The sequence below is a fragment of the Ascaphus truei genome, chromosome 17, assembly GCF_040206685.1.
Source record: "Ascaphus truei isolate aAscTru1 chromosome 17, aAscTru1.hap1, whole genome shotgun sequence".
NCBI lineage: Eukaryota > Metazoa > Chordata > Amphibia > Anura > Ascaphidae > Ascaphus > Ascaphus truei.
Genome location: NC_134499.1, coordinates 39,297,997 through 39,322,554, shown reverse-complemented (window position 1 = coordinate 39,322,554; position 24,558 = coordinate 39,297,997). Strand labels below are relative to the sequence as shown.

General features: G+C 40.8%; 1 protein-coding gene across 16 annotated transcripts in view; it reads left to right on the top strand.

Annotated features, from left to right (window-relative positions):
* CACNA1D (calcium voltage-gated channel subunit alpha1 D) overlaps positions 1-24,558 on the top strand; it is a 214,595-nt gene that overhangs the window by 98,715 nt on the left and 91,322 nt on the right. For 9 of the 16 annotated variants that reach the window (XM_075574879.1, XM_075574872.1, XM_075574877.1 and 6 more), the window contains 6 exons: positions 1,224-1,363; positions 3,227-3,375; positions 5,205-5,357; positions 7,923-8,119; positions 11,079-11,182; positions 22,258-22,427. In XM_075574879.1, coding sequence (XP_075430994.1) covers positions 1,224-1,363; positions 3,227-3,375; positions 5,205-5,357; positions 7,923-8,119; positions 11,079-11,182; positions 22,258-22,427 — 913 coding nt within the window. Of the gene's footprint in view, positions 1-1,223; positions 1,364-3,226; positions 3,376-5,204; positions 5,358-7,922; positions 8,120-11,078; positions 11,183-11,807; positions 11,912-22,257; positions 22,428-24,558 lie in introns of those variants that run through there. The other 7 variants (XM_075574885.1, XM_075574886.1, XM_075574884.1 and 4 more) reach the window with 2 other exon arrangements.

Sequence of the window (24,558 nt, the reverse complement as noted above, 5' to 3'; positions counted from 1 at the left end):
TGCAAAGAAAACAAGGGGTGCGCATGCTCTATCTCTTCCCCCCCTCTCCCCACGATGTCGGGGGTAATAACTTTGGCTACATCTGTATGCATTTTATGTTTTCTAAAGTGATTGTTTAGCTAGAAAGGCCCAGAGCCACAAAAGGGTTGAAAGATTTAGCACGATTATACTCCCAGCTTAACACCCTTTTGTGGATCTTGGCCATAGTATATTAATTGAGCCTAATTCTGGTCACTAGCGATTGCAAATTTGAGGTTCCTGTAGCAGCAATTTGTTTGTAGAACAATCCCCATACCCATCAATGCAGTAACACAGGAGGGAGCGGGAGGAGGGGGTATGATACCTTTTACTGGGCCACCAAGTAGTTTATATGTTATAAGCTTTCCAACTTCTCAGGGTCCTTCATTGGTTTACCATGACCGTGAGAGGTTCGAAAGCATGTAACCCATAAATTAGTTGTTGGTCCAATAAAAGGTATCATACCCCCTCCTCCCCCTCCCTCCTGTGTTACTCCATGGAAGAAAGGACCAACCCAGCTCCCCACCCTTCTTTGCCATACTCACAATATTATCAACATGGCAAAGTAGGAGGAAGCAACCGTTCACGTAACACGTTTTATTTCAGTTTCAAAGTACTGGTGAAAAACAGTGGTTGATTTGTTAATGATCACTGGACAAGATGCAGAAAAGCCAAAATATCGTTTTCCAGTTATAAGATTTGGCAGCGTGAAGTTTAGGTTACTAAAGGGTTCAACTTGAAACATAGTTTATGGATTTAAAGCAGCAGTTCAAGCGGCTGTTTTAAAAATAAAAAAATCATTCAATATGTGTAGCAATCCAATCAACACACACAAGTGATTAGCTAACTTGCCGATCGATCGGTGAAGATTCGGCTCGGGGGGTTCACTAAATCCCTGTCAGTGCAACAGAAGAGGACCCAAGATGCAAAGTTCTGTGAGGAAGATCATGTGACCAGGCAGTCACTAGATACAATTGGTTCACTGCTACAGAGCGGGCAGGGCTCAAGGGGTGTGCCAGAGCATGTTTCAAAAGAGGAAGGGGATGTGACTTTGTAAATGATTGCTATAGAAACAAAAACATTTTTACAAAGAGCATATTTTAATCAAATGAACCGCCCTAAAACGCAAATGTTTAATATAGTTCTGTGGACTTCATTTTTTATGCATTAGAATTCTAATGTTCCTGATTTTTGTTCTTTTCTAGGAAAAAGTAGAATATGCCTTCCTGATTGTTTTTACCATTGAAACATTTTTGAAGATTATAGCATACGGATTAGTAATGCATCCCAATGCATATGTAAGGAACGGATGGAATTTACTGGATTTTGTAATAGTAATAGTTGGGTAAGTTTTTTTTTAAATTTATTTTATTTCATGTCCGTACAGTATTACAAACACATTTGATATAGTTGATACTGGACTGGATTGAGACCGAAGTAGACCGTATGAATATCACTTGATAAGTGATAACTAGACCAGTTCTATATAATATAGCAAAGTCCTTTGGGTGTTTTTATATTGTGCTAAAAATAACGCTTCATGTTGTTCCTTTAACTGATGACAACCAGATGTTATTCTTCTGCATGACAGGGGAAGGACAATTTCCACTGTCCAGGTGACGGTGATAATCTGTCTCGCCACCTTTGCAATAACCCACCTTCTTTCTACTAATTTACCCATCTTCCTTGATCTGCTGAATTTTCTTCCTGTCTCTAATCTGTTGTTATCTCCCCATAGACATTATTTTTCTCAACCAAATTCAAGTGCTCGTAAATAATATATCAAAGTAAGAATAGTGCTATTTTTTTCCTTATATTCTACGTAGCAAAACAAATATTAAAATAATGTTTATTCCTATGAACAAGCGTTTAAAAAAATATGCATTAAGTAGATCCAATGTTTTTAGTGATTAAGAAATCCGTAAAGAGCTTTTATTGAAATCTGAATGCGCCCTGTTTTATGTATGAGTAGAACTATTCATTTTGACAGATGTTGGAATTAACTATCCATAACCATTGTCTGAACAAATCAAAGTGTTCTAGGTGTAGGTGCTGTTCATCCGGCTGGCAACATTTAACAAATAATTGTGCTTTGAACTGTTCTAATTATTTAGAACCTTCGATAGAGGCTTTGTGTGAATCTCAGCAAGTGTGCACATTGTCATTAAAAGCATACCGTACTTGATAATCCAAGCTTTTTATTTATTTAAGTACTGTACTTTATATCAATGTAAACTGCGTAGAATCTTTCCAGTCAGTAGTAAGCTATATGAAGAGTAATTACATGTAGCAGTAAGAGGTGTTACACAGAAGAATAATGTAATCTATACATATAAGGTAACAGTTATACAGCAGTTCCTGGCTTTCTTCCTTTTGTTAACACCGACCAGAACTGTCCCAAGCCTTGTTTCAGTAAATCTGACATCGTTTCAAAGGCTCAAAATATGTAGAAGTAATGAGCTACATGCTACATTTTACATGCTACATGCAATTACAAAGTCTGCTTGATATATAACCAGTGGTGGGATTCAGCCGGTTCGCACTGGTTTGGGCGAACCTGTTTCTAAAAGTTCACAAGTTCGCCGAACCGGTGCTTAATTCTCTCACTTGTGCGGGCGGTGGGTGGTGAGCGGTGGACGGCGTTTACCAGCATCTCCCATCATCTCTCCGCTGCAAATCTTCTCAATATGGCTGCGCGACGTCAAATGGGGCCGCGTTGCCATGCCAACGGGAACGCTACGTGACGTAACCGCATCACGGGACGCTCGTTGCTATGACAACGGGACGCTACGTGACATCGACGTATCGCATCGTCGCCATGTGACGCCACACGCCCTTATTGAGAAGATTTGCAGGGGAAAGATGCCGGAGCATGTCGCCCGCCCGCCCGCCCAGGTGAAAAAGTTGCAAGGGGAAGATGCCGGGAGGATGCTGCTCAAGGTAAGAAAAGAACCAGTTACTAACATTGTTGAATCCCACCACTGTATATAACCTCGCTTTATATTTCAAATATTTTGATCACCACTCTCATTCCAAATTGTATTATCTTAAATACTGCTCAGTAACACTCTGCACCAGGAGGAGGCAACTCCAGTCCTCAAGGGCCACCAACAGATGGAAACCCAAACTGTTGTGACCCCTGAGGACTGGAGTTGCCCACCCCTGCTCTGGACCTTTAATTTTAATTGTATTGTATTGTTGTTGATAGATTGTTTAGTGTAGTTTTGGAACAATTAACCAAAGAAACCGAACCCGAAGGAGGTAACCACTCAAGTGGCAAGTCAGGTGGTTTTGATGTCAAAGCCCTAAGAGCCTTTCGTGTGTTGCGACCTCTTCGATTAGTATCTGGAGTACCCAGTAAGTAAATAATCTTTTACAACTTTGAATTGTTTTCTATGCACAACATTAAAGCAGCAATCCCTTCCTTTTTGGAAAGTTTTCTTTTTTTTTGGTAATCAGAACTGGGCGTGTTTCTTTAGATAATTATTTATATATATATATTTTTTTAATGTGCCAGTAAAAAAATAAGTAAAATCAAAGATGGCTGTCGTGGCCATGTAATACGGGGTTGCAGTGTCATGCTCTGAAATTACTGCTTCCTATTGGCCCGCGGGAGTGAGGCTTCGATGATGGCCATATTGATTTCCCAAAAGGGACTAGACCACCAGCACATAAAAAGAACAAATTGTGTGGGAAAAAACATTGGAGTATAGGGGGATTGTGGGTTCAAATCGTTTAGTGCCAGAAGGTCATGCCGCCTCCGTGGTCACTGACCCTCCAGCAATTCCAGATAATGTTACCGCTCTTTGTAGCGATCACGTGACCAGTTCTGGCACAGTCGGATGTGGTACACAATCATCGCTTCACCAGAGCGCCAATCGCATGCAGCTGCTAAAAAACAATCAATGGGCAATGAGGTATAGTATACTTCATAAGGGTCTCTGGGACTGCACTTTTCTGGCCATACGCGGTACATTGTTAGGGCACTGAAGGGTTTAAAACTGCTGTCCTGCCTGCTCTCTATTGTTAATTTTAGTTGTTGTTGCTAAACTGAACTGAGGAGTCCCCAGAACTGGTCTGTGGTCCCCCGAACTCCCAGGGACCCCACAAACCTGCTAGGTGCACACAGAATGGCTGGTTGGGCAGGCTTTCTCCAACGGCCAATAGAAATCGTAAGATGACGTTGTGACTTTCTATTCATGACCCCGCAGTTATAATTTGTAGGGTCCACGGATCCGCTCCAATAGATCCCCTGCTTCAAGTAAGCATACAAAGAGAACTGGTTTTGTGGGGTATTGCTGCTTTGATTATTCCGCTGTATGCACACATGTCTGTACATTACATATTGCAGTGTAAAATTATAAGGCTCTGTTACTTTATGGAAACATAGGAGGGAGTAGGGGGTGTGATACCTTTTTATTGGACCAACATGTAGTTGATACATGTTTTCCAACCTTGGGTAGAACCCGATGAAGGACCCAGAGAGGTTGGAAAGCTTGTATCATATCAATTACTTGTTTGTCCAATAAAAGGTATCATTCCCCGTACTCCCGCTCCCTCCTGTGTTACTGCCTGGAAGAAAGGACCAACACGGCGACCCGCCCTTGTTTGCTTACGTTACAATGTAACAGTTACAGCTTGTCAGCGCACAATTCGTGCGTCGGAGTCAAAGTATCATGGAGTTGAAGCCGAATGCAAGAAGTTAAATATAAATTTGACCTCATTTTATATCAATGTTATTTTGATATATAATTGATAAATTAATTAGACATTGGCCCAGGTTTACTAAGCGGCACAATGCCATAAGACCCCTATTCAAACCAAAGGGCTGGAAGGTGTCTAATGGCATAGCACTACTTAGTAGGTAAGGCCAATTGTCATAGTACCTTTATTGAGACCATTATAGAAAAGCCATTTTCACCTGTTTAAAAGGTTAGTAATGTGTTTAATTTGAAGCAGACATCATTGTTTTCAACTGCATAAGATGTATTTATGTTTTTTTGTTTAACAGGCATTTTTTGTACTATAAATGGGTTTTTATTTGTTAGCCATGGGCCTTACATGTCACTACTAAATTGACACAACTAATCCTTACTAACACAAGTTTGTTGCACTCCAAGGCATTCATGTGCAAATCAAGATCACAAAGAATATTCAAATGAACTCCTTTTCTTCTTTTCCTACAGGTTTACAAGTTGTCTTGAACTCCATTATTAAAGCCATGGTTCCCCTTCTCCACATTGCTCTTTTGGTATTGTTTGTGATTATAATTTATGCTATTATTGGACTTGAGCTTTTCGTTGGAAAAATGCACAAATCCTGTTTTAATGCTGGCTCCGGTAGGTAACAGAATATAAAAAAAATGTAAATCTCTTGGGAAATGTAATTTACAATACTGTGCCATTCTAATTCACACATGTTGCTTTTTAATTTGATCAGATATTTAAAAAACAATTAATTAAAATACACAATGGACCATTTGTGCTAATAACCATTTGTTACAGTAAATATAAACGAGATAGTTTGATATAATTGGTGAGCTTATTATTAAATATCCATACACATTTATACAAACTGATTGCATGAATACTTAGCGTTACTTTATATCAGGGTTAACAGTACACATTTATGTGGAGAACCTTAGCATAATGCACCGTAAGCGCTTTTATTATGTCGGTATGTCTATAATATGCAGAAGAAGTCACATATGCACGTGTTAAGGCCATGTATTTACAATTCCATAATTCTGCAAACCTTAAATAAGAATCGTTTTCAGTATTTGTTTTTATTAAATTCAATATTGATTGTGATATCTTTTAATTGACCAATGATGCCATAACTTTAAAAATACGTTGGGTTCTTTGCATCAATATAGAGAAAGGGGTGTCAGACACCCTGCTCAGTTTATTTGGAGCAGAGATGCGGCACATGGAAAAACGGTTTCTTACATCTGATGCAGAATGTTAGACTTCCACCACTTCAGATGTGGAGGATTTTCTTAGTCAACTAAAGGCAAAAAAGAATGGTGCAGAGAGACGCAGACTGTGCGTCATTATAATCTGTGCCCCATGTAACTCCTCCCAGCTCCTCCTACTGACTCTCCCCAAGGTGCAAGCTGGGGCAGAGACGCAGAATGTGATACATCTCATTATAATCTGTGCCCCATGTAACTCCTCCCCAACTCCTCCTACTGACTCTCCCCAAGGTGCAGGCTGGGGCAGAGATGCAGAATGTGATACATCTCATTACAATCTGTGCACCATGTAACTCCTCCCCAACTCCTCCTACTGACTCTCCCCAAGGTGCAAGCTGGGGCAGAGACGCAGAATGTGATACATCTCATTATAATCTGTGCCCCATGTAACTCCTCCCCAACTCCTCCTACTGACTCTCCCCAAGGTGCAAGCTGGGGCAGAGATGCAGAATGTGATACATCTCATTATAATCTGTGCCCCATGTAACTCCCCCCAACTCCTCCTACTGACTCTCCCCAAGGTGCAAGCTGGGGCAGAGACGCAGAATGTGATACATCTCATTATAATCTGTGCCCCATGTAACTCCCCCCAACTCCTCCTACTGACTCTCCCCAAGGTGCAAGCTGGGGCAGAGACGCAGAATGTGATACATCTCATTATAATCTGTGCCCCATGTAACTCCCCCCAACTCCTCCTACTGACTCTCCCCAAGGTGCAAGCTGGGGCAGAGACGCAGAATGTGATACATCTCATTATTATCTGTGCACTATGTAACTCCCCATCTCCTGCTACTGACAGTTACCAAGTCACAGGCTAGGACAGACAAAGGAAAATTGTAGCAAAATGCTTTGGTATATAGGTGCAGGGTGAAAATGTCCCACTTTTTTGTTGCCTTGATACATAGACTCTGTAGGTTGCTTATTCATGTGTAGTATGTTGAGAACTTTGCAAACTGCTGCATGTATAAAGAGCTATATTATTATTATTATTATTATTATTATTATTATTATTATCTTATTTGTCCGTTACAAGGTATTCAGCAGACCTGTGACAACTTTATGACACAGTTTCTGTTAATATCCCCAGTATATTGTTCTGAAAACCTGTGTTTCTAACATTTAATTCATTTTGTGAGTTCTGCATTCTTGAACTTAATAATGCTTAATCACAACGTATGACATCACTGAAAATATAATGTTTAAATAGTATTTGTTAAATCTGGAATAAAAAGTAATGCCACCTGATGATGGTAAATTAATACAGAAACCCTACACCCCCCCCCCCCCCAGTGGTTTGCATTTTATTAGTGAACTTTAACATTTCGATCCGAAGTCTTTTAATAAAGGTCATATGGTTAAATGGCTGATTTGTTAAAAGACGGGATCAAAATGTAAAAGTTCACTAATACAGGGGCACGCAAACTGGGGGCGGCCTCCCCTGGGGATTTTCTAAGGGGAGCGAAATGCTTAAAGAGGCCCAGCGCTCTTCCCCACAACATTTAAATGAAAATCCGGGTGAGCACGTGAGCCCTTTGTATATCCATCTTATCTGGTCTCTGGTGACGCGTCACTATGACAACGCAGGGTCAAATGGCAACGTGACATCATATGACGCCACCGATGCCAGAGAGCAGGTAATGTGGTGGGGGGGGGGGTGCGAGAGCAGGCAGGGGGGTGCAAACAGAAAGGTTTGCCCACCCCTGCACTAATACATTGCAAGCCAATTTGGGAGGAGCGCATCGTTTCTGTATATGTTTTCCATAAATGTACGGCCAATTCCCTTTCCCCAGCCGCATACTCCATAAGGCACTGCAAGTTATATACTGTTACGGATGCATATTTAGGGGCAGGTCTGAGCTCACCTAATTGTTTTGTTAAATAATCTGATGATGCTAACATGTAGGTCTACAAGTGTCTGTTTATGTTACAGACATACTGACAGAGGATGAACCAGCACCGTGTGCGTTCTCAGGGAATGGGCGCCTGTGTCCTATTAATGGCTCGGAATGTAAGAGCGGGTGGCCCGGGCCAAACGGAGGCATAACCAACTTCGATAATTTTGCCTTCGCAATGTTAACCGTATTCCAGTGTATCACCATGGAGGGATGGACTGATGTTTTATATTGGGTAAGGAACACCGGGAAAGAGGTGAATGTTGCTGATTCTGATCAAGCTCTCTGATCGGAAATCTAATGGTCGTCACACACTTGTGTGCATACTTAAATCAGTACAGTGATAACGGTATGGTAGTCTCTTTCTAGTTGAATCGGCCAAATTTAACCTTTGTACTACACATTTTAGTAAGTACATACAGTATTCTTTTGGTTTGGATGTTTTGTAACAGCATTTGAGAAATGGGTCATAAAAAGTAAAATATTATAACGCATGCACATATTGGGGAAGAAGAAAACTGATTGGTAGTTAACGAGATGTTCTGAAATTGATTTTCAAAAATATATTTATAGGAGCAAATGTGCTTTTTACGGAAGGTTCTCTGTAATTATCTAAAGGCTCTAGTTAATCTTAAAATCTTGTTTGGGAGCATACTGAAACTATGACTATATCAATTTGTTCAGTATCCTGTGCTTGTGACTTTTGGAATATAGAAGAATGGAATTTTTTCATATAGTTTATTATCAAAGTCGGGAAAATTAATTCATTGGGTTTAATGTACGTTATTGTTCCCTGCTGAGTGTATAGTTTGAGAATGATTTGTAATTGAAGAGTTATGTAATGACTTTCCACCTTGAATTTTATTTTTTATCACATTTGCGATTAATGGTTTTCAAGAGGAAGAAGCTTGTTGTAACAATAAGCGTATTCAGTAATGTAGAACATTGAGCTTCATATCAATGATATTCGTGTACATAGTTTCCATGACCCCTATTACCAGAAGAAAATTACTATTCGCCCCCTCACGCACCCACGTTTTGCCCATACTTTTTTTATATCTGTAGACATGGCCGGTGTAAGGGTATTTGGCACCCTAGGCATACATTCTGCATGCGCCCCCTGCCTCCCCACACCCTCCCTCCCCACCCCCACCCCACACACACAATTCACTTTCAGGTTTTTTTTCTCTGTCAAACTGAAAAATGTAAATGTTATACCTAATAGATTGTTTCTAACATTCATAAACACTCCCCCCTCTCTCCATCATTCTCGTTCCCTCCTGTATCTCTGTCATCTTTGTTCAGCCCTTGCTCCCTGTCACTCTCCGTTTCTCTCTTCCTCCCCCTCTCTCCCCCTCCCTCCCTCATTCTCTCTCCCCTCTCTCTGTAATTCTCCCCCCTTCACTCTATCATTCTCCCCCCCCCCACCTCTATGTCATTCTCTCTTACCATGTTACCATGCCCAAACATTTGGGACCATATTTACTAAGCGGTGTTATTCCATAAGACACCTTCCCAGTGCCGGAAACACCTTGAAGACCACTCACTTATATGTGTTCTAATGCCAGAAAGTGTTTTATGGAATAGCACTGCTTGCTAAATGTGGCCCTTAAGATTAAATCTGTTGATGTTTGATATTAACAGTCATATTTACATGAAATTACAACTAAATCGGCAGCACAATTTCTAAGCCTGGAGCATTGAAAGAAGCCACGATTACTGGACGTTCAGTTTGAAAAAATAATTATTTTACAAAATACGCGATGCATTATTCTTGTTTGTTTCTTGTTCCCACTTTAAAAAAAATTTTTTTTTAAGGCCAACAATTTATGTCAACGCATTACTCTTGCATAACAGAATAAAGTGATCATTCAAGCGGAAACATAATACATGTATATTTATTTATGGGTAACAAAAATGCATATGTAACCACATTAAAAGAGATATTGCCTATTGCGTATTATCTACACTGATTTTAATGGGCTTATTCTAGACTGTCCAAAGCGGCCATTTTTGGCCGAAAATGCCCATAGTCAATAGACATTTTTGGCCAAAAAACATCAGAATCGCTACTTCGGACTATATAGAATGAGCCCTGATAGTCTATTATTGCGGCTGTCACCTCTAGAAGCTGCTGTTGTGCAGCTGTTTGACCCTGTTTGACCTCACTGTGATGGGAGGTGTGGTTGCAGCTCAATAATTGTCTGCATTAAACTGAATAAACGGCTGTGAGAATGAAATTGCAAAGTTTGTTGCAAATTGCTGTTTGCTGAACTACACATATCTGAATCCCTAACACAATGAAGGGATTCATGTTCGAAAGTAGAAACAATTCTTACACGAATACAGTATGTAGACCATGTGTGCATTTCATTTACATTTATTGCTGCTTTTGGTGTTGCCTTAAGCTCATTTGAAAATGTTCATTCTGTGGCTGAAACTGCACATTGCAAACGGCTTTTGTCCTGAATGTATCTTCTGCTTCAGTTCAATGCAGACGCCGGGGCAGCCTCTCTAAACATCTGTTGCAGTAGCAAGAAAGTGACTCACATGCACATATATACTGTATTTATATTTATATACAGTACGTGTGTGCCATGTTTAAATGTTGTTTCAGAATTGAATATATAATTTAAAATATGTAATGCGAACCCAATAACTAATATCCCAGCCCAGGGTCCCAACAACAAAAATCTACATTAATATTTCTCTAAAAGAAAAGGCTATGAAATCGATAAAGTGGCTATAAATGCAATGTTTAGAGGACCATTAACTATGTGGGACTTTAACATTGAGGGTCTTCTTTGATTTTTAGGGAAATTTTGCTGATGAAATTGGCTTTTATATTCACTTATACAACAGTGAAAATCAATTAGAAGAAGTATCGGCTTTAGAGCTCTCATTGAAAACTCTTCGTTTTAGACGACAGTAAAATTCATTTTGAGTTTATCCAACTCCGATTATTCCGTTCATTCTTCCAGACATTGTTTGTGGCCTTGTTAACCGTTTCAGTGCTGGGAGATCCTGTCCCATGTTGACAAGTAATTATTTGCAGGACCCACCAGCGGGGAAGGAGTTGAGGGCGGTGGGTGAACATACACTTTAGTTTGCATACACATTTTCACGTTTGCTTCTTGTTCTCTAAACCAGTGTTCCTCTAAATTATTTCTATAAGGCCATCTTATTTCTTACAGATGAATGATGCTATGGGATTTGAATTACCTTGGGTGTATTTTGTCAGTCTCGTCATCTTTGGGTCATTTTTCGTGCTAAATCTTGTACTTGGTGTATTAAGCGGGTAAGCATACACCTTTTCTATCATGAAAGCAGAGTCCAGCATTCAGCTGCCACCAACACATAGGTGCTGTGTATTATTTCAAAGGTAATATTGAACAATTTGGTACAAAATTAGCACAAAATCTGATGAAGGAAATCCAGAGCCATGGTATTATTTCCAGAATCCCCGATACATCGTTTATGAAATATTTTTATTTAAAAATTCTGCACACTTCTGGGTACATTCTTTGTCGTCCAAGGTGGCCATTTGGGCTGTTTTTTAGGCAAAAATCCCCCATACATTTCAATGGGGGGTTTTGTCCAAAAACGTCCCGAAACTGCCACATTGAAGTATATACTGTACAATAGAATTTACCCCTAAAACCAAATAGCTTGTTTGAAATGAACAGAAGGATAAAACAATGGTAATAATCACGGTAAGTATGGTCTTGTGTTGGAAATGGTAATCAGATTATAGATAACAGATCATATGTGTTATCATGCCAATAATTTACAGCCGGTATAGCAGATTTTAAGGCGGGCGATACATCGCACCGGGGATCATCTATGTCATGTGGCAACTGCAAGATGGGCTCTGCTGTTTCGTATATGGACCAATTATAACCAATGTCCTTACATTCTTACAGGTAAATGATGCAATAGGATGTGAATGGCCATGGGTCTATTTTGTTAGTCTTATCATCCTTGGCTCATTTTTCGTTCTTAACCTGGTTCTTGGTGTACTTAGTGGGTAAGCAGTTGAATTATCTTTGTATATTCTACTGCTGTGTGCTAGGTGGCCGTCTCCTTTACCTCCAGTGCACACTGAAGATCTGAATGTTTGTTTGCATGCTTTTTTTAAACTCTTTACAATATGTGACTTTTTGTTGAATTGTTTATGTATTATTTTGCATCTTTGTTTGGGGGCACCATGTATTTCTAGGGTTCACAAACTGCCATACTTTAAACAAATGGACGATACAAATTGACATTCAATATGAAAGGACATTGAAATAAAGACAGAGTTGCTTTTTAAAGCGGTTTTTATGTATTTGCCCGCACATGTTCACACAAATTCCATCTGAATAAATTCAATGTTTAATAAGACCCAAGAAAACACAACAGGAGCTGTGCAATCCATGCAGTTTCTTTAAAAAGTGCAGTGAGTAAAGACTTGGGGTAAATTCTATATAATCCCAACCGTCCGTTTGTCCTATTTGTGGAAATAAATCCCCAATAATATCAAGTGGCCGCTTCTGAGTATATAAAATGTACCCCCCAGCTCTCGGGATGCGGATATCTCATGGTAACCCATTTCCTGTCGGCGTTTTAGAACGGATGAGGCACACAAACGCAGGATTTGGTCAGTTGACTAATTTGTTCATTTGGATTATTTGAAAACTGTAACTGCAAGTAAACACTCACATTGAGAAAGGAAGGAGGCCGGTGCACTCCTAGTTATCAGTTACTTTCTGCCACAGTACTTAGGTTGTAAAAGTATGTTCCCTTTGTTAAAATAACGAACATGTAAATGTTTAAATGGGCTAATAACAAACCCATTACAAGCTGTTTGTAACCTTTGCTACCAAGATTTCTGCCATTATTGCACAGTAACAGCTATCGCTATTGTTGAATAACTCCTTAAAGCTCTGATAATTATGTTTTGATTTTGTTGAGATCTGAAACCTACAAACCTTTTATATTATATTTAATGAACTAGTTCGCATGGCTGCAAACAGCCAACAATGTTAGTTTATTAAAACTCATAAAATAATAAAGTTGTCCCATATACATGGTTGCAAACAGAGATACTCTGTATATATTGAAAGCATGTTATATCTGAACTGATGCCTTTATGTAGCATTGGCTTGCATGATATTCTGCATAGATAAATAATTATCTGGTTTACATGATCTTCATTTTTTCCAAGCGGCCACCTACTGTATGTACCCTTTCCTATGTGTGCACTTCGTGTTATCTTGTGCATTGCATGTTTACATTGTGTTTGTATGAATGAGGTTGCTTCTTTGCCAGATATGTTATTTTGGATTCCACGGTGAGTACACACTCTTAATAAATGTTGCCTTTATCTTTTTATAATCTTACTACTTGTTTTCAATTTTTAGCTACAGGCCTTCATAGAATATTTGAGTAAAAATAAGTAGTGTTTAGTGGAGTTTGTTTAGTTCTGAATGTAATTGTGTTTTTTTGTTTCGGTAATTGTTTTCTTCTTTTGAACTGCTGAGTAGTAAAGAAAGTTTTATGGATGTTCTGCCAACCGAGCAATCTCTATATCCAAGTGTTAGATCCGTTTTATCTCCTTCGTTTAAGTGCTTCTTTGTTGGCTGAGTTGGTGTTACACAGAACTATTCAGTAGTCACCCGAATTTACGCAAGCTGAACTTAATAGTCAGAATGAATCCAATGCACACGTGTCTATAGTGCTTAGGCTACATTTCTGAATATAGTGGCTATAACAATACAATTCTGCAATTGTGATGCCATACAGTAAATTGCATGAAATGCATAATTACGCATTGCAAATTCCATAGACTTGTCCATAATTGTTGGATGGGATTGCTTATGTATCAGATTTACCATAAGGTTTTGATAGGCACCAAGGTGACAAAAACCATTGACTGTAAAGATCCAGTTTCTAAAACTTTGTACGTCACGGTGCTCGTCTCAAATCAGGAGGTGGACCCGCAGGGCTGAGGTAGGGATGCAACAAACCGACCAGAGCCCAGGGACAGAATCCTGCAAGGGTATCCGTAGTCGGTAAGCAGGCAGGGGTCAGGGCTGGTGGCAGTGGTGCAGAATCCAGGCGACAGGCAAAGGTCAGGGCAGGCGGAAGGCAGCGAGGTCGGGGTCAAGGTCCGGGGTCAGCAACAGGAATTCCAAATGAACAGGGAAGCCACAGGGATAGGCAAACCACAGCAACAGGCTGGCCTCTGGAACAGGAAAGCCACAGGAACTGGCAAGCCACACGGAAGGCTCAGGAACTATAAGGCTCAGGAACTAGAGCCCAGGGCGGCCAGGAACAACGTGAAACATATACAATGCTCAGGCAGGGTCTGTAAGTCACTGGCTGCTATTTAGTGGCAGCCAATATAGCAGGCTGGCAGTAATCAAAATGTCCACAGCAGCCAGGTATGGGCGGGTTCCAACCAAAGCCTTGACTGGAACCCTTGCAGCACATGATTTAAACTGTAAATGATCAGATTCAATACAGGGACATGCAGATGTACAGACTGTGTGTGTGTGTGTGTGTATATATATATAATATATATTTATAATACAGTATGGGAACCTATGGATTCCCAGAGCACAACAACTCTATCAGCTTTTTGGACCCGATACTTACGTGAATGATGCTGTATCATTGTGCCTTGCAGCTTCCTAATGACCCTCGTGATGCGTGAGATTTAAAACCCAGGAAGTAACGCCGGTACCTTTACTGGCAAGTCCAAGGAGGTTAAAACACCACGGTTAAGACCCAAGAAACCTCCCCTCCCCCCCCCCATCCCCAGGTTTCCATTCTGTAATAAACACAATGGAGAGTCAGGTAGAGGGAACAATGTTTTCGATGTGTGATAGCTCTTCATAAATGTAGTGTACAGAGTTTAACACCTCATAGGCTTCTTCTTCAAGTGTTCAATTTGGTCTACTAAAAGGTATTGTAACCTACAACACATCTGTATTTCTGCAGGACCAATCCGACTAATAGACTAATAGAGCCTTGAATGTTAACTCGCTAATCCGTGTGAGACATGAAGGTGCCCTGTTCAATGTTTTCTGTCTTTACTAAAACCATGACAATGGAAATGAAGGCACTAGTCTTAGTTGTGTGTGGGGACTTCCTTTTCCAGGGTGATTTGAATCAGTTAGTCATCTAGTGTGTTTGCGTACTATGGGTAAAATATATATTTTTCAAATGTATTTGCTTAAAATAGAAACAGTACATTTAATGCCAGGCATCAAAAGCTGCGGATAGTCCTGTGTCTAATTAATACATGTTCTTTCCGTTGGCTCACTTCCTTTTGAAGCAGTTTAATATAGACAGGTTTTTTTTCTTTAGCAAATTACCTTTTGCGTTACAGTTTTTCTATTGCATGTTCATATTTAAAAGCTAAAACGGTCTACAACCTCGTTGCAGGTGCTACACAAACTCTCGGGGTGGAAGCCAGCCACTAAAACCTGCATTAACCGAAAATGAAAAGACACACTTTGTGCATAAGATAAACACGTACTTAACTGTATTAATGGAGAGCTGCCAGCAATAATATCCTAGAAATATGTTTAATGACAGCAACGTTAGCACACATATAGCAAAAGACCAATTCATAAATATCACACAATTCATAAATTGAATGAATGTCCCTGCAGTCCAAATGAGTCAATATGAAAGATAAAAAAAAAATAAAACATCTCAAGTGGTACAGTATTACAGATGAGCAGTGCTTTAAAACTGAAACTTGGATTTGAAGATATTTTATTTCAGAGAATCCTTGATTTCTCTGCTCTACCACTGGTTTCATACACCTTGGATGGATCACTCCATATAAGTGTTTCTCAGCCCTCTCCTCCATGTGTTAATGTGTGAATAGATTGTTATCCCTAAAACATGGCCTGGTTGCGAGTTGTCCATGGGGAGAGGGTTGAGAAGCACTGGTATAGAGATGATGTTGTAGTGTGGTTTGATTTTCACTAAGGGTTTACAACCGTCACCGTTTCATAGAAATACACATATTATGTTAATCGTGTAAAAATCAAGTGAAAGGGCTACTTACTGCTGCCATCAAAAGGCTTAATGTATTATTTTTAATTATACAACCTAGTACATTGCACCATATTTTCCAGTGTATTTTTAAACCAATTACCTTTGATGCAAATAGGAACTGGTTGGTTGTGCTTTAATACAAATCCTTAGTTTATCTAATCCTTAGTAATCCTTAGTTACTATTACTAACTCTCTGGCTCCAAAATTATCTTGCTATTGCTACACCACTTAATTGATGGATAAGGGTGTCACGGGAGACCAGGTTATTTACACTTTTTTTTACCAGGATCATTCATTGAGCAAAACAAGGTATTGAAATAAATTGTAATTTATTCGTCATAATTCGCTTACACAAAATGATACACAAAATACAGACAAAAAGACACACTTACTTTGGGACTGGGGTCGGAAACTAGGCTTTCCTAGGTGCAGGGAACTCTATGGGAGAGTTTTACCCTGACTGGGGCTTAGCCCGAAATCTCCTGGAACCTAAATAGGCATAATGTTCCCCACGCCACCGCTACGTTCTCTTCTGAGAACATGGTCCCTCCTGACCGCGAGTTAGTCCAAATCTCCTGGAACTCAAATCGGCATAAAATCCCAGCCGCGTACGCTACGATCGGTTCTGAGAGCTTGGGCACAAAAGTCAGGACTTAGGCTCTGGCGGGCAGGCTTTTCTGGCTTGAAATTAAAGCCAGTTGCTCTGCTATTCGCACAGAAGCAACTTTGAAAAGCCCGCCTGCGCTCTTACTACCGGAGATTCAAATCTGATTGGCTCATTGATTCTTATAGTATTCTGAGTTTCATTCACAAAACTCAGCAACCAATCAACGCGTGGGGAAAATCCCAAGCAGCTAATCGGAGCCAAGCCGGCTAGAAAAGCTGGGTCAGCGGGAAATCCGAAATAGCCAAGAGACATGCACAAGCCTGTCAACTCTCTCCTGGCTATCTCAATGCCACCCGCTGGGCAGGCTCCACCAGGTCTGGCAGAGCTAGTGGTATCCCGGAGGACTGCCATTGATCACCGGACCTGGTACTCTGCCTTTCCCCGCAGACCAAATGCTATTCACACCTCTGGGGACTGGAAACCCCTGGACTGGAGACAAGTCTAACATCACATAATTTCAAGCCCTATTACTATCAACTGATGTCACTGTTTTGCTTTTCTCTCTGTTTTCTTTGACATTTAGACCAGTGTTTCTCAATCCTCTGCCCTGGACATCCCTGGAATATACCAGATTTTAGAAATAATAAATGAATCACCAAGCAGTTGTTTGCACTTATCTTATATGTGAACGTGTGATTAGCTGGTTGTCCCTGAAATATAATCTGGTTGGGCTGTCCCGAGAGTGTTGAGAAACTGATTTAGGAGTATATCCTATATCCTCCAAAGCAGCCGAGCGGGCCATTTTCAGATGCAACTCCCCATTGAAATCAATGGGAAATGTTGTCCAAAAAACAGTCCGTTCAACCGCTTTGGGGGAATATAGAATAATGCCCGTTTGACATTTAGCTGTTGGTGTCCGAAGAGTGAAATTTAGACGCACTGGACCAAAACATGCCATTGTAATGGGAAAGTTCTGATGTCACATTATATAAATGATGGTGGGTGACAAATCCCTCTACCATACAGTGTACAGTAAATGTGAGCACATTCACATGTCTCAGGCAGGTGTGCAGCCCTTCCTTCCCTATTATCTCTTAGCTTGCAATGCTTCCACTGCAGCCATGGATTCTGGGTAATGATGTGCAAATGAGCACTCGTGTGTCACTATTTCAGTGAGTCAAATGCCAAATAAGTGCATTTTAATACATGCTGTGGATTCCATAGACTTCATAAAAATGCTCCCACACCATTCCATAGAGAGGATGTAAATTGATGCATATGATTACAGGCAACTCACAGGGGGATCATTTGCAGACTTTAAATTATGTCTAAATAGCTAAATTCATGCTTTTGCTCTAATAAAAAACATTAATCTACACTATAGGTTTACTTACAATGCCATTTTCTGTTTATATCACAACACTTCAGCAAATCTTATATTGGCCAATTAAGGATTTTTTAAAAGGTGCCCTTTTTGTAGTCTCAAGCTAGTAGCAAATATGACATTCCTTTCAGTGCAAAGGCAACTTGGTTCCGTCTCAGTTGAGTCTCGGACATTGAGAGATGAACTGCTTCTTATCTCCAGATTTCTCCCTTTTAAAGTTGCACATTATTTCTTTTGAAACCCTTCCAAAATAACCCACACTGGAAAGAAAACATCTATTTGTGATTTGCGCAATAAAAGTGTAAATTTAACATGACAAGATATATAATTTAAGCTCTGAAACATTGCATTTTTTCTAGGTCTTTTTTAGTCGGGTTGTCATGGAAACCGTTTCCACAAGAAATGTGGTATTAATACATTCAGTTAACACATTTCTTTGCTTAAAGGGGCAGGCCTCTAATAAGAAACACAAGTTTTAATAAAAGGAAAGGATGTAAGGGACATGCTCGCCACAAACCAGGACCTGACCTCGGGACTGAGGTGGGGATAGAGAAACACTGACCTAAGACCGCAAAGCTGGGTCCGGATTGCGGATTCCGTCGTCGAGGGTAGCCGGGTCGGGGTTGGAGAAAGCAGGGTAAACGATATCCAGGCTGGGATCAAGGCAGGCGGCACAGGAGCGATGGTCGAGGTCTCAGGCTGAGGTCAAGGTAGGCAGCACAGGAGGATGGTCGACGTCTCAGGCTGAGGTCAAGGTAGGCAGCACAGGAGGATGGTCGACGTCTCACGCTGAGGTCAAGGTAGGCAGCACAGGAGGATGGTTGAGGTCACAGGTTGGTGTCGGTACCAGAAAATTCTTCAGCGTAAGAGCTGCAGCATAGGAATGGCCTATGAAGGAGGACAGGAACTGAAAGTAATGAAGGCCTCTGGAAGCAGGGTATGCAGACAGGACACAGGAACAGTGAAGCTATAGCGCTGGGGATCCAGCGCTTCAGCACAGGAACAGATTTCCAAAGCAGGGTAGGAACTGTGAGTAATAAAGGCCTCTGGAAGCAGGGTATATGCAGACAGGCCACAGGAACAATGAAGCTATAGCGCTGGGGATCCAGTGCTTCAGAACATGAAGGCCAGAGACATGATAAGCACAGGATACAGGACTGAAATCCTAAAGCGATCAAAGAATTATGTTCAGCCCTTTCCTGGGGGTATGGCTGACCATAAATAGCATGGACAGCCAATAAGGGCTGCACAGAAAGTAGCATCAAGGCAAACTGAAGTCTATTCAGAAACAGCTGCTTCCAATTGCTGTTCAGGGAGAGCTTTGCCTGGAACCTCTATAGCCATGTAAGGGTGAGTTCCAGCGAAATCCAGGACCAGAACCCTTACAAAGAACTTAACTATGTCACACCATCACTGTTATTTTTAACATACAGTTTACTATCTAAGGGTTAACATTTGCTTGTACTTTGTGGAACGTCAACCCCACCCACTGGAATGTTAATGAGCAAAGAAGACAAATTTGTGTTCACAGCTGCATTGAATCTCAACACCCCCAGTGTACATCTGCATTGCTCCAAGGGTGGACAGCCTTTGGCGCAGTCGAAGGACAGCTAAAGGGTTTGAGCCGTTTGCTGCCGTTCGCTGATGTTTGGTGATGTTAAAGCTGCTCTATTTCAATCTGAAACTCACCAGCCCCTTTATCCCTTGTACCCAATTTTCCAACTTTATCTGTCCATGAAATGCCTGTGAATTGACAGTATAACCTCAGTTCTTTTAATGTAACCGTGTATTTTTATAACTCTGTGCCCAGGACATACTTGAAAATGAGAGGTAAATCTCAATGTATTACATCCTGGTAAAACATTTTTATAAATAAATATAAATAAGTAAGGTCAAAATAGCATTTAAAATCCGTACTTAAAGCCGAACTTTAACTAGCGTTGACGCGTTTTGTCAGTAGAACTGTCTTCATCAGGGATAATCCCTGATAATTTAAAAATGATCCCTGATGAAGTTGGTTCTACTGCCGAAATGCGTAGGAGTGTAATTGAAACAGCTTGTGGGCAAGTATTCTCCCCCACATACTACGGAGACTTATCCGGTTAGCCTTCGGCATACAAACTGAGACAGCGTGGGTCTACCATTCATACGGATTGACTCTGTGATGTCAGAAGTGGTGCCGTGAAGTCTGAGGCTCTGTGTAAGGGATTCCCCTGAGCCAGTAGTTCAACAGGGTGAGAGAGACTTGTTCCGGTATACCGCTGATTTGGCACTTAGTTAGCCACTCTATAAAGACACTGTACCTGCGGAACTTCAAGCAAGTAGACGTGTCCCTGGATCGAGTGTCCCGATCAGAGCCCTGTGCAGCCGTTTTAAATGTCGCCCGAGGTGACTGGAGCAGGAGAACCGTGGGAACAGCTGGTACCAGACGATTTCGCTTTACCATCAGAGCAGTAACATGTACCTTAAACATGCCCTGTCCGACTAATTTATCCTTGCTGTACGTGCATAATATTATCACTTAAATATTTGTAATATAATTTACTATTTTACACTATGGGAGGTTGTGCGCTGTCTTTTTTTCTTTACAAACTATTTATTGAACCCTGGGAAGCTGGAAGAACAAATCGATCGACAACTTAGGTAATTAGTACCTAACACAGCCAATGGGCAATCTCATTACACAGGATGTGCTGTCTCATTGGTTGCCACTTGGTGAGGGGGATGTGCAGACATACTTAGATATATATCTAAGGTCGACAAATGGTCGACAAATCACCAAAAAATCTACTCGCCACACAAAAAAATCTACTCGCCACACAAAAAAATCTACTCGCCACATAGTACCAAACGTGTGCTGCTTGGGCCAATAGGAGCTCGCCACGATGTTAAATCCACTCGCCCGGGGCGAGCAAATGTATAGGTTTGTCGAACACTGTATATATATATATATATATATATATATATATATATATATATATATAATTATTTATGTATGTATGTATGTAGAAATATATATTAAGTAGAAATAGTCGTGTTAGTCCAGTTGCGATTGTGCAGGTAGACGAGTACTTCAGTAGTACTGTAGGTGATTTTTTTATTTGAACTATCAATTGATATATGATAAGCTTTCGAGAGTTCTCACCTTTGTTCAGGTCAGTGATGCTGATTTACAAAAGATTCCATGTGTTAAACACAGATGTGTACAAAAAGATAACAATCTAAGGAAGATGATGTAGGAAAGGAATGGCAAAGAGAATGGTCACTATGCAGACAGGGCAATAAATGGATGAAAGGGACAGTGAGAAATAGGACCATGCATCCATCAGCAGTGTGATGGGGGGGGGGGGGGTGGTAGAGGAGGTTGAATGGTAAAATTAACAGGCGGGGAGAAACATTACAAAAAATTCTGACTGTGTGTAAGAAACCCTGAGTCCTCTTGTTTTAGTGTCAAAGAGCATTATCATTTTGAGTTCACATGTTCTCTATTCTTGATGCTTTTAAACATTCCTTTGAGGATTTTGATTTTTAAATGATTTATGGAATGATCTGGCTGTGAAAAGTGGTGTCCCACTGGAGCACAGTATCTTCCTTCATGGTGTGGTATTGTGTGTCTGTGCAGTCTATTCTGGTTTGAGGTTTTTGGCTGGTTTCATTGATGTCGCATCCTTGGTAACATTTGCTGTATTGAATCATATATACCACATTCCTGGATGTGCAGCTGAATGATCCTTTAACATTGAATATTCTATTTTTGTGAATTGCTGAGGGATCTTGGCATATATGTTGGCAAAGTTTGCAATATGTGATGTCTAGTGCCATTCTCAGCATCCTTCAGTTCGTTATGAAATTTTCTGTTGACTAACTTCTGTCTGAGGTTCGCATTCCCTCCAGGGCAGGGTTGTATGTAGCCAATGGTGGTATGAGTGTGCTTGTTCTTTTTTTCCTTTTTGTATCGGAGCAGGTGTTCTCGCGGGGCTTTAAGTGCAGTTGTAATTGTTTTGACAATAGTTTTTGGTTTGTGTCCCTTCTGTGTGAATGATTCAGACATAAATCTATATGATTCATAAGAATGCTCCATTACAGATTAAGGTTATAAACAGATGTTAGTATAATAATACAGGCTAATAAATTAGTGCTTTGCATGCCAAGCTCTTATCTTTGTTCTTCGTTAATTTGTTTTTGCAAATAAGCAATGTCTCCAAATTAGGTTTTTTTTCTCATTATGTAGTGGGGTTTGGTACATCTGGCTCTATGTATAACTCTCTTTTATATATTTCCTGTGTTAATTACGTCTCATTGTATATGCTTTCTCTGAATTGCATAGTGAATTCTCCAAGGAAAGAGAGAAGGCAAAAGCTAGAGGCGATTTTCAGAAGTTACGTGAAAAGCAGCAGCTAGAGGAGGACCTCAAGGGTTATCTAGACTGGATCACCCAAGCTGAAGATATTGACCCTGAGAATGAAGAAGAGGGCGACGAAGAGGTCAAACGGAATAGTACGTTTCATTATTGGCACTTCTCATCAAACTATTATAGGGCAATTAGATTACATTAAAGGGCAACATCTCTGTAAATCTAATTAGTCCTACTAGTTGCGAATATATAATCTCATAGTGAATATTGATATACCCTGTCATATTTTGTATGCATTGATTAGCTGAAGTGAAAACATGCTTTTTTTTTTTTTACACCTGTAAGTCTTTTGAACCGGGTCTTACAAGCTGTTTCCTCTAATAAGCATTAAAAGGGAAGTAGTCACTCTAAATCAGTTTACATCAACTGAGGTTTGAATGCCATGTAATGTCATTAGGGAAAATAAGGCGGCAGTATCTAATGTATTTGTATTGCTCACTTTACACAGGACACATTGTTTCAAATGTAAAAATGTTTTCCTAGCAAAGAGAATGGAGTGTGCAGATGAAAGCTCTATTGTGTGAGAACATATATATTTGTGGATGTAGAGTTTTTAAATTGAGTTGTGTGTGTACATTTTGTGGGATTCAGTGTAGCAAAATAATATATACAATATGGGGAGAGGTAGCAGTGAGTGTTCAAGCATGGTTACAGATTGTGCATATTGATGCAGTAAATCAGAGGCTGTCCGTTTTCCTGCGTTTATAAATATTTATGGTGTTGGTTGCTACAGATGTCGCAATGAAAAGTGCAGTGAAATTTTTTCGTTGATACTTCCACAATATCTTAACAACTGACTAGTAATTTGAAACAAGCACAATATGCCTTGAGAATAGCAACTGCAGATGTGTTCTCAGAAATACATTGTGTATAAAACAGCAGGAGACTGAAGTTCACAGAGTCCGTCCTTAATGCGTTTTGAAGCCATGCTGTGAAGTGAAACGCCTCCGTTTGCATTGTACTCTCCGAACAAGGCACTCCGATTTTATTTAAGACCAGTGAGGGGTAAATGCTGAGACGTGGGCATTAAGCTGCAATGCAAGTTCAGGACAAGGACCACAACTTGAAATTCAGGTGATGGTTAGTTAACCAGGCAAGCAAAGGTCAGAAATAATGATCCAGGAGGGTGAGGCTTTCAAGTAAGGTGGGCACACGAGAACTTTCTTGAACTACCCGCCTTTTATAGCATCAGCCAAGGTTCTATGCCACTGTTAATAAATCTCTGTTCATCGCCTATAGCTTATAGGGAGATTTCCATGTGCAACTATACTTCCAACGCATTTTGGCCAGAATTCTTAACTTCTAGTGAACCCTGACAAGTCCCAGGGAACAAAATACTATCTTCATCATGCTGCTCTTATAGAGCAGCAGTGCACAAACTGGGGCGCGCCCCCCAGGGGGGGCGGGAGAATTTGCAGGGGGAGCGTGGGCTGTTACAGAGGCCCCGCGCTCTTCCCCCAGGCATTTAATTTAATGCCAGGGAGGTGTGAGGCCTCTGTAACCTCACTTACCTACAGGCAGCCGGGTCTTCAGCGACGCGTCGCCATGGCAATGCGGCCTCAAATGACGCGGTGGGGTCATGTGACATGCCATGTCAAATGATGCTGTGGGGTCATGTGACATCATGGCTCGCCATGGCAACCCGCGTCAAATGACGCTGTGGGGTCACGTTACGTGACCCGCAACGTCATTTGAAACTGTGCCTTCAGGCGTGGGGGGGGGGGGCGCGAATGCTGCGGCTCAGAGCATCAGGACTAAATGTGCTTCTAGACACATCAACTAAATGCAGTATTACACTCACAATCATCATTTATTTGCTCTCAAGTTCCAGCTCCCACATCCTGATATGCGACCACCATTCCACTTTGCTATGTCCCTACGGGGTTCTTCCTAAACAGTGTCCTAAACAGAGGTCAGCCTCAGCATGAAGCTGACATCACAACTGACCTGTACGTTTCTCATGTTAGCTGCTTCACCCCGAGGACGCCATTAACTTGCGAAATGCGCAGAGGTCGGTTGTGACGTCCGCACGAATGGCGGCTCCTTGCTGGGGCTAAACTCTGTTTAGTACACTTGGAAGAATGCCGCAGTGATGTAGCGGAGTGGGCTTCTGTAGGAGAAACTGAAACTTCCCTCCCCATCCAGTTTGGCGGGGGATGTCTGATTAATGCTGCCTATTTCGTCTTTAATGGAGGCATTTTATTGCATTTTTAT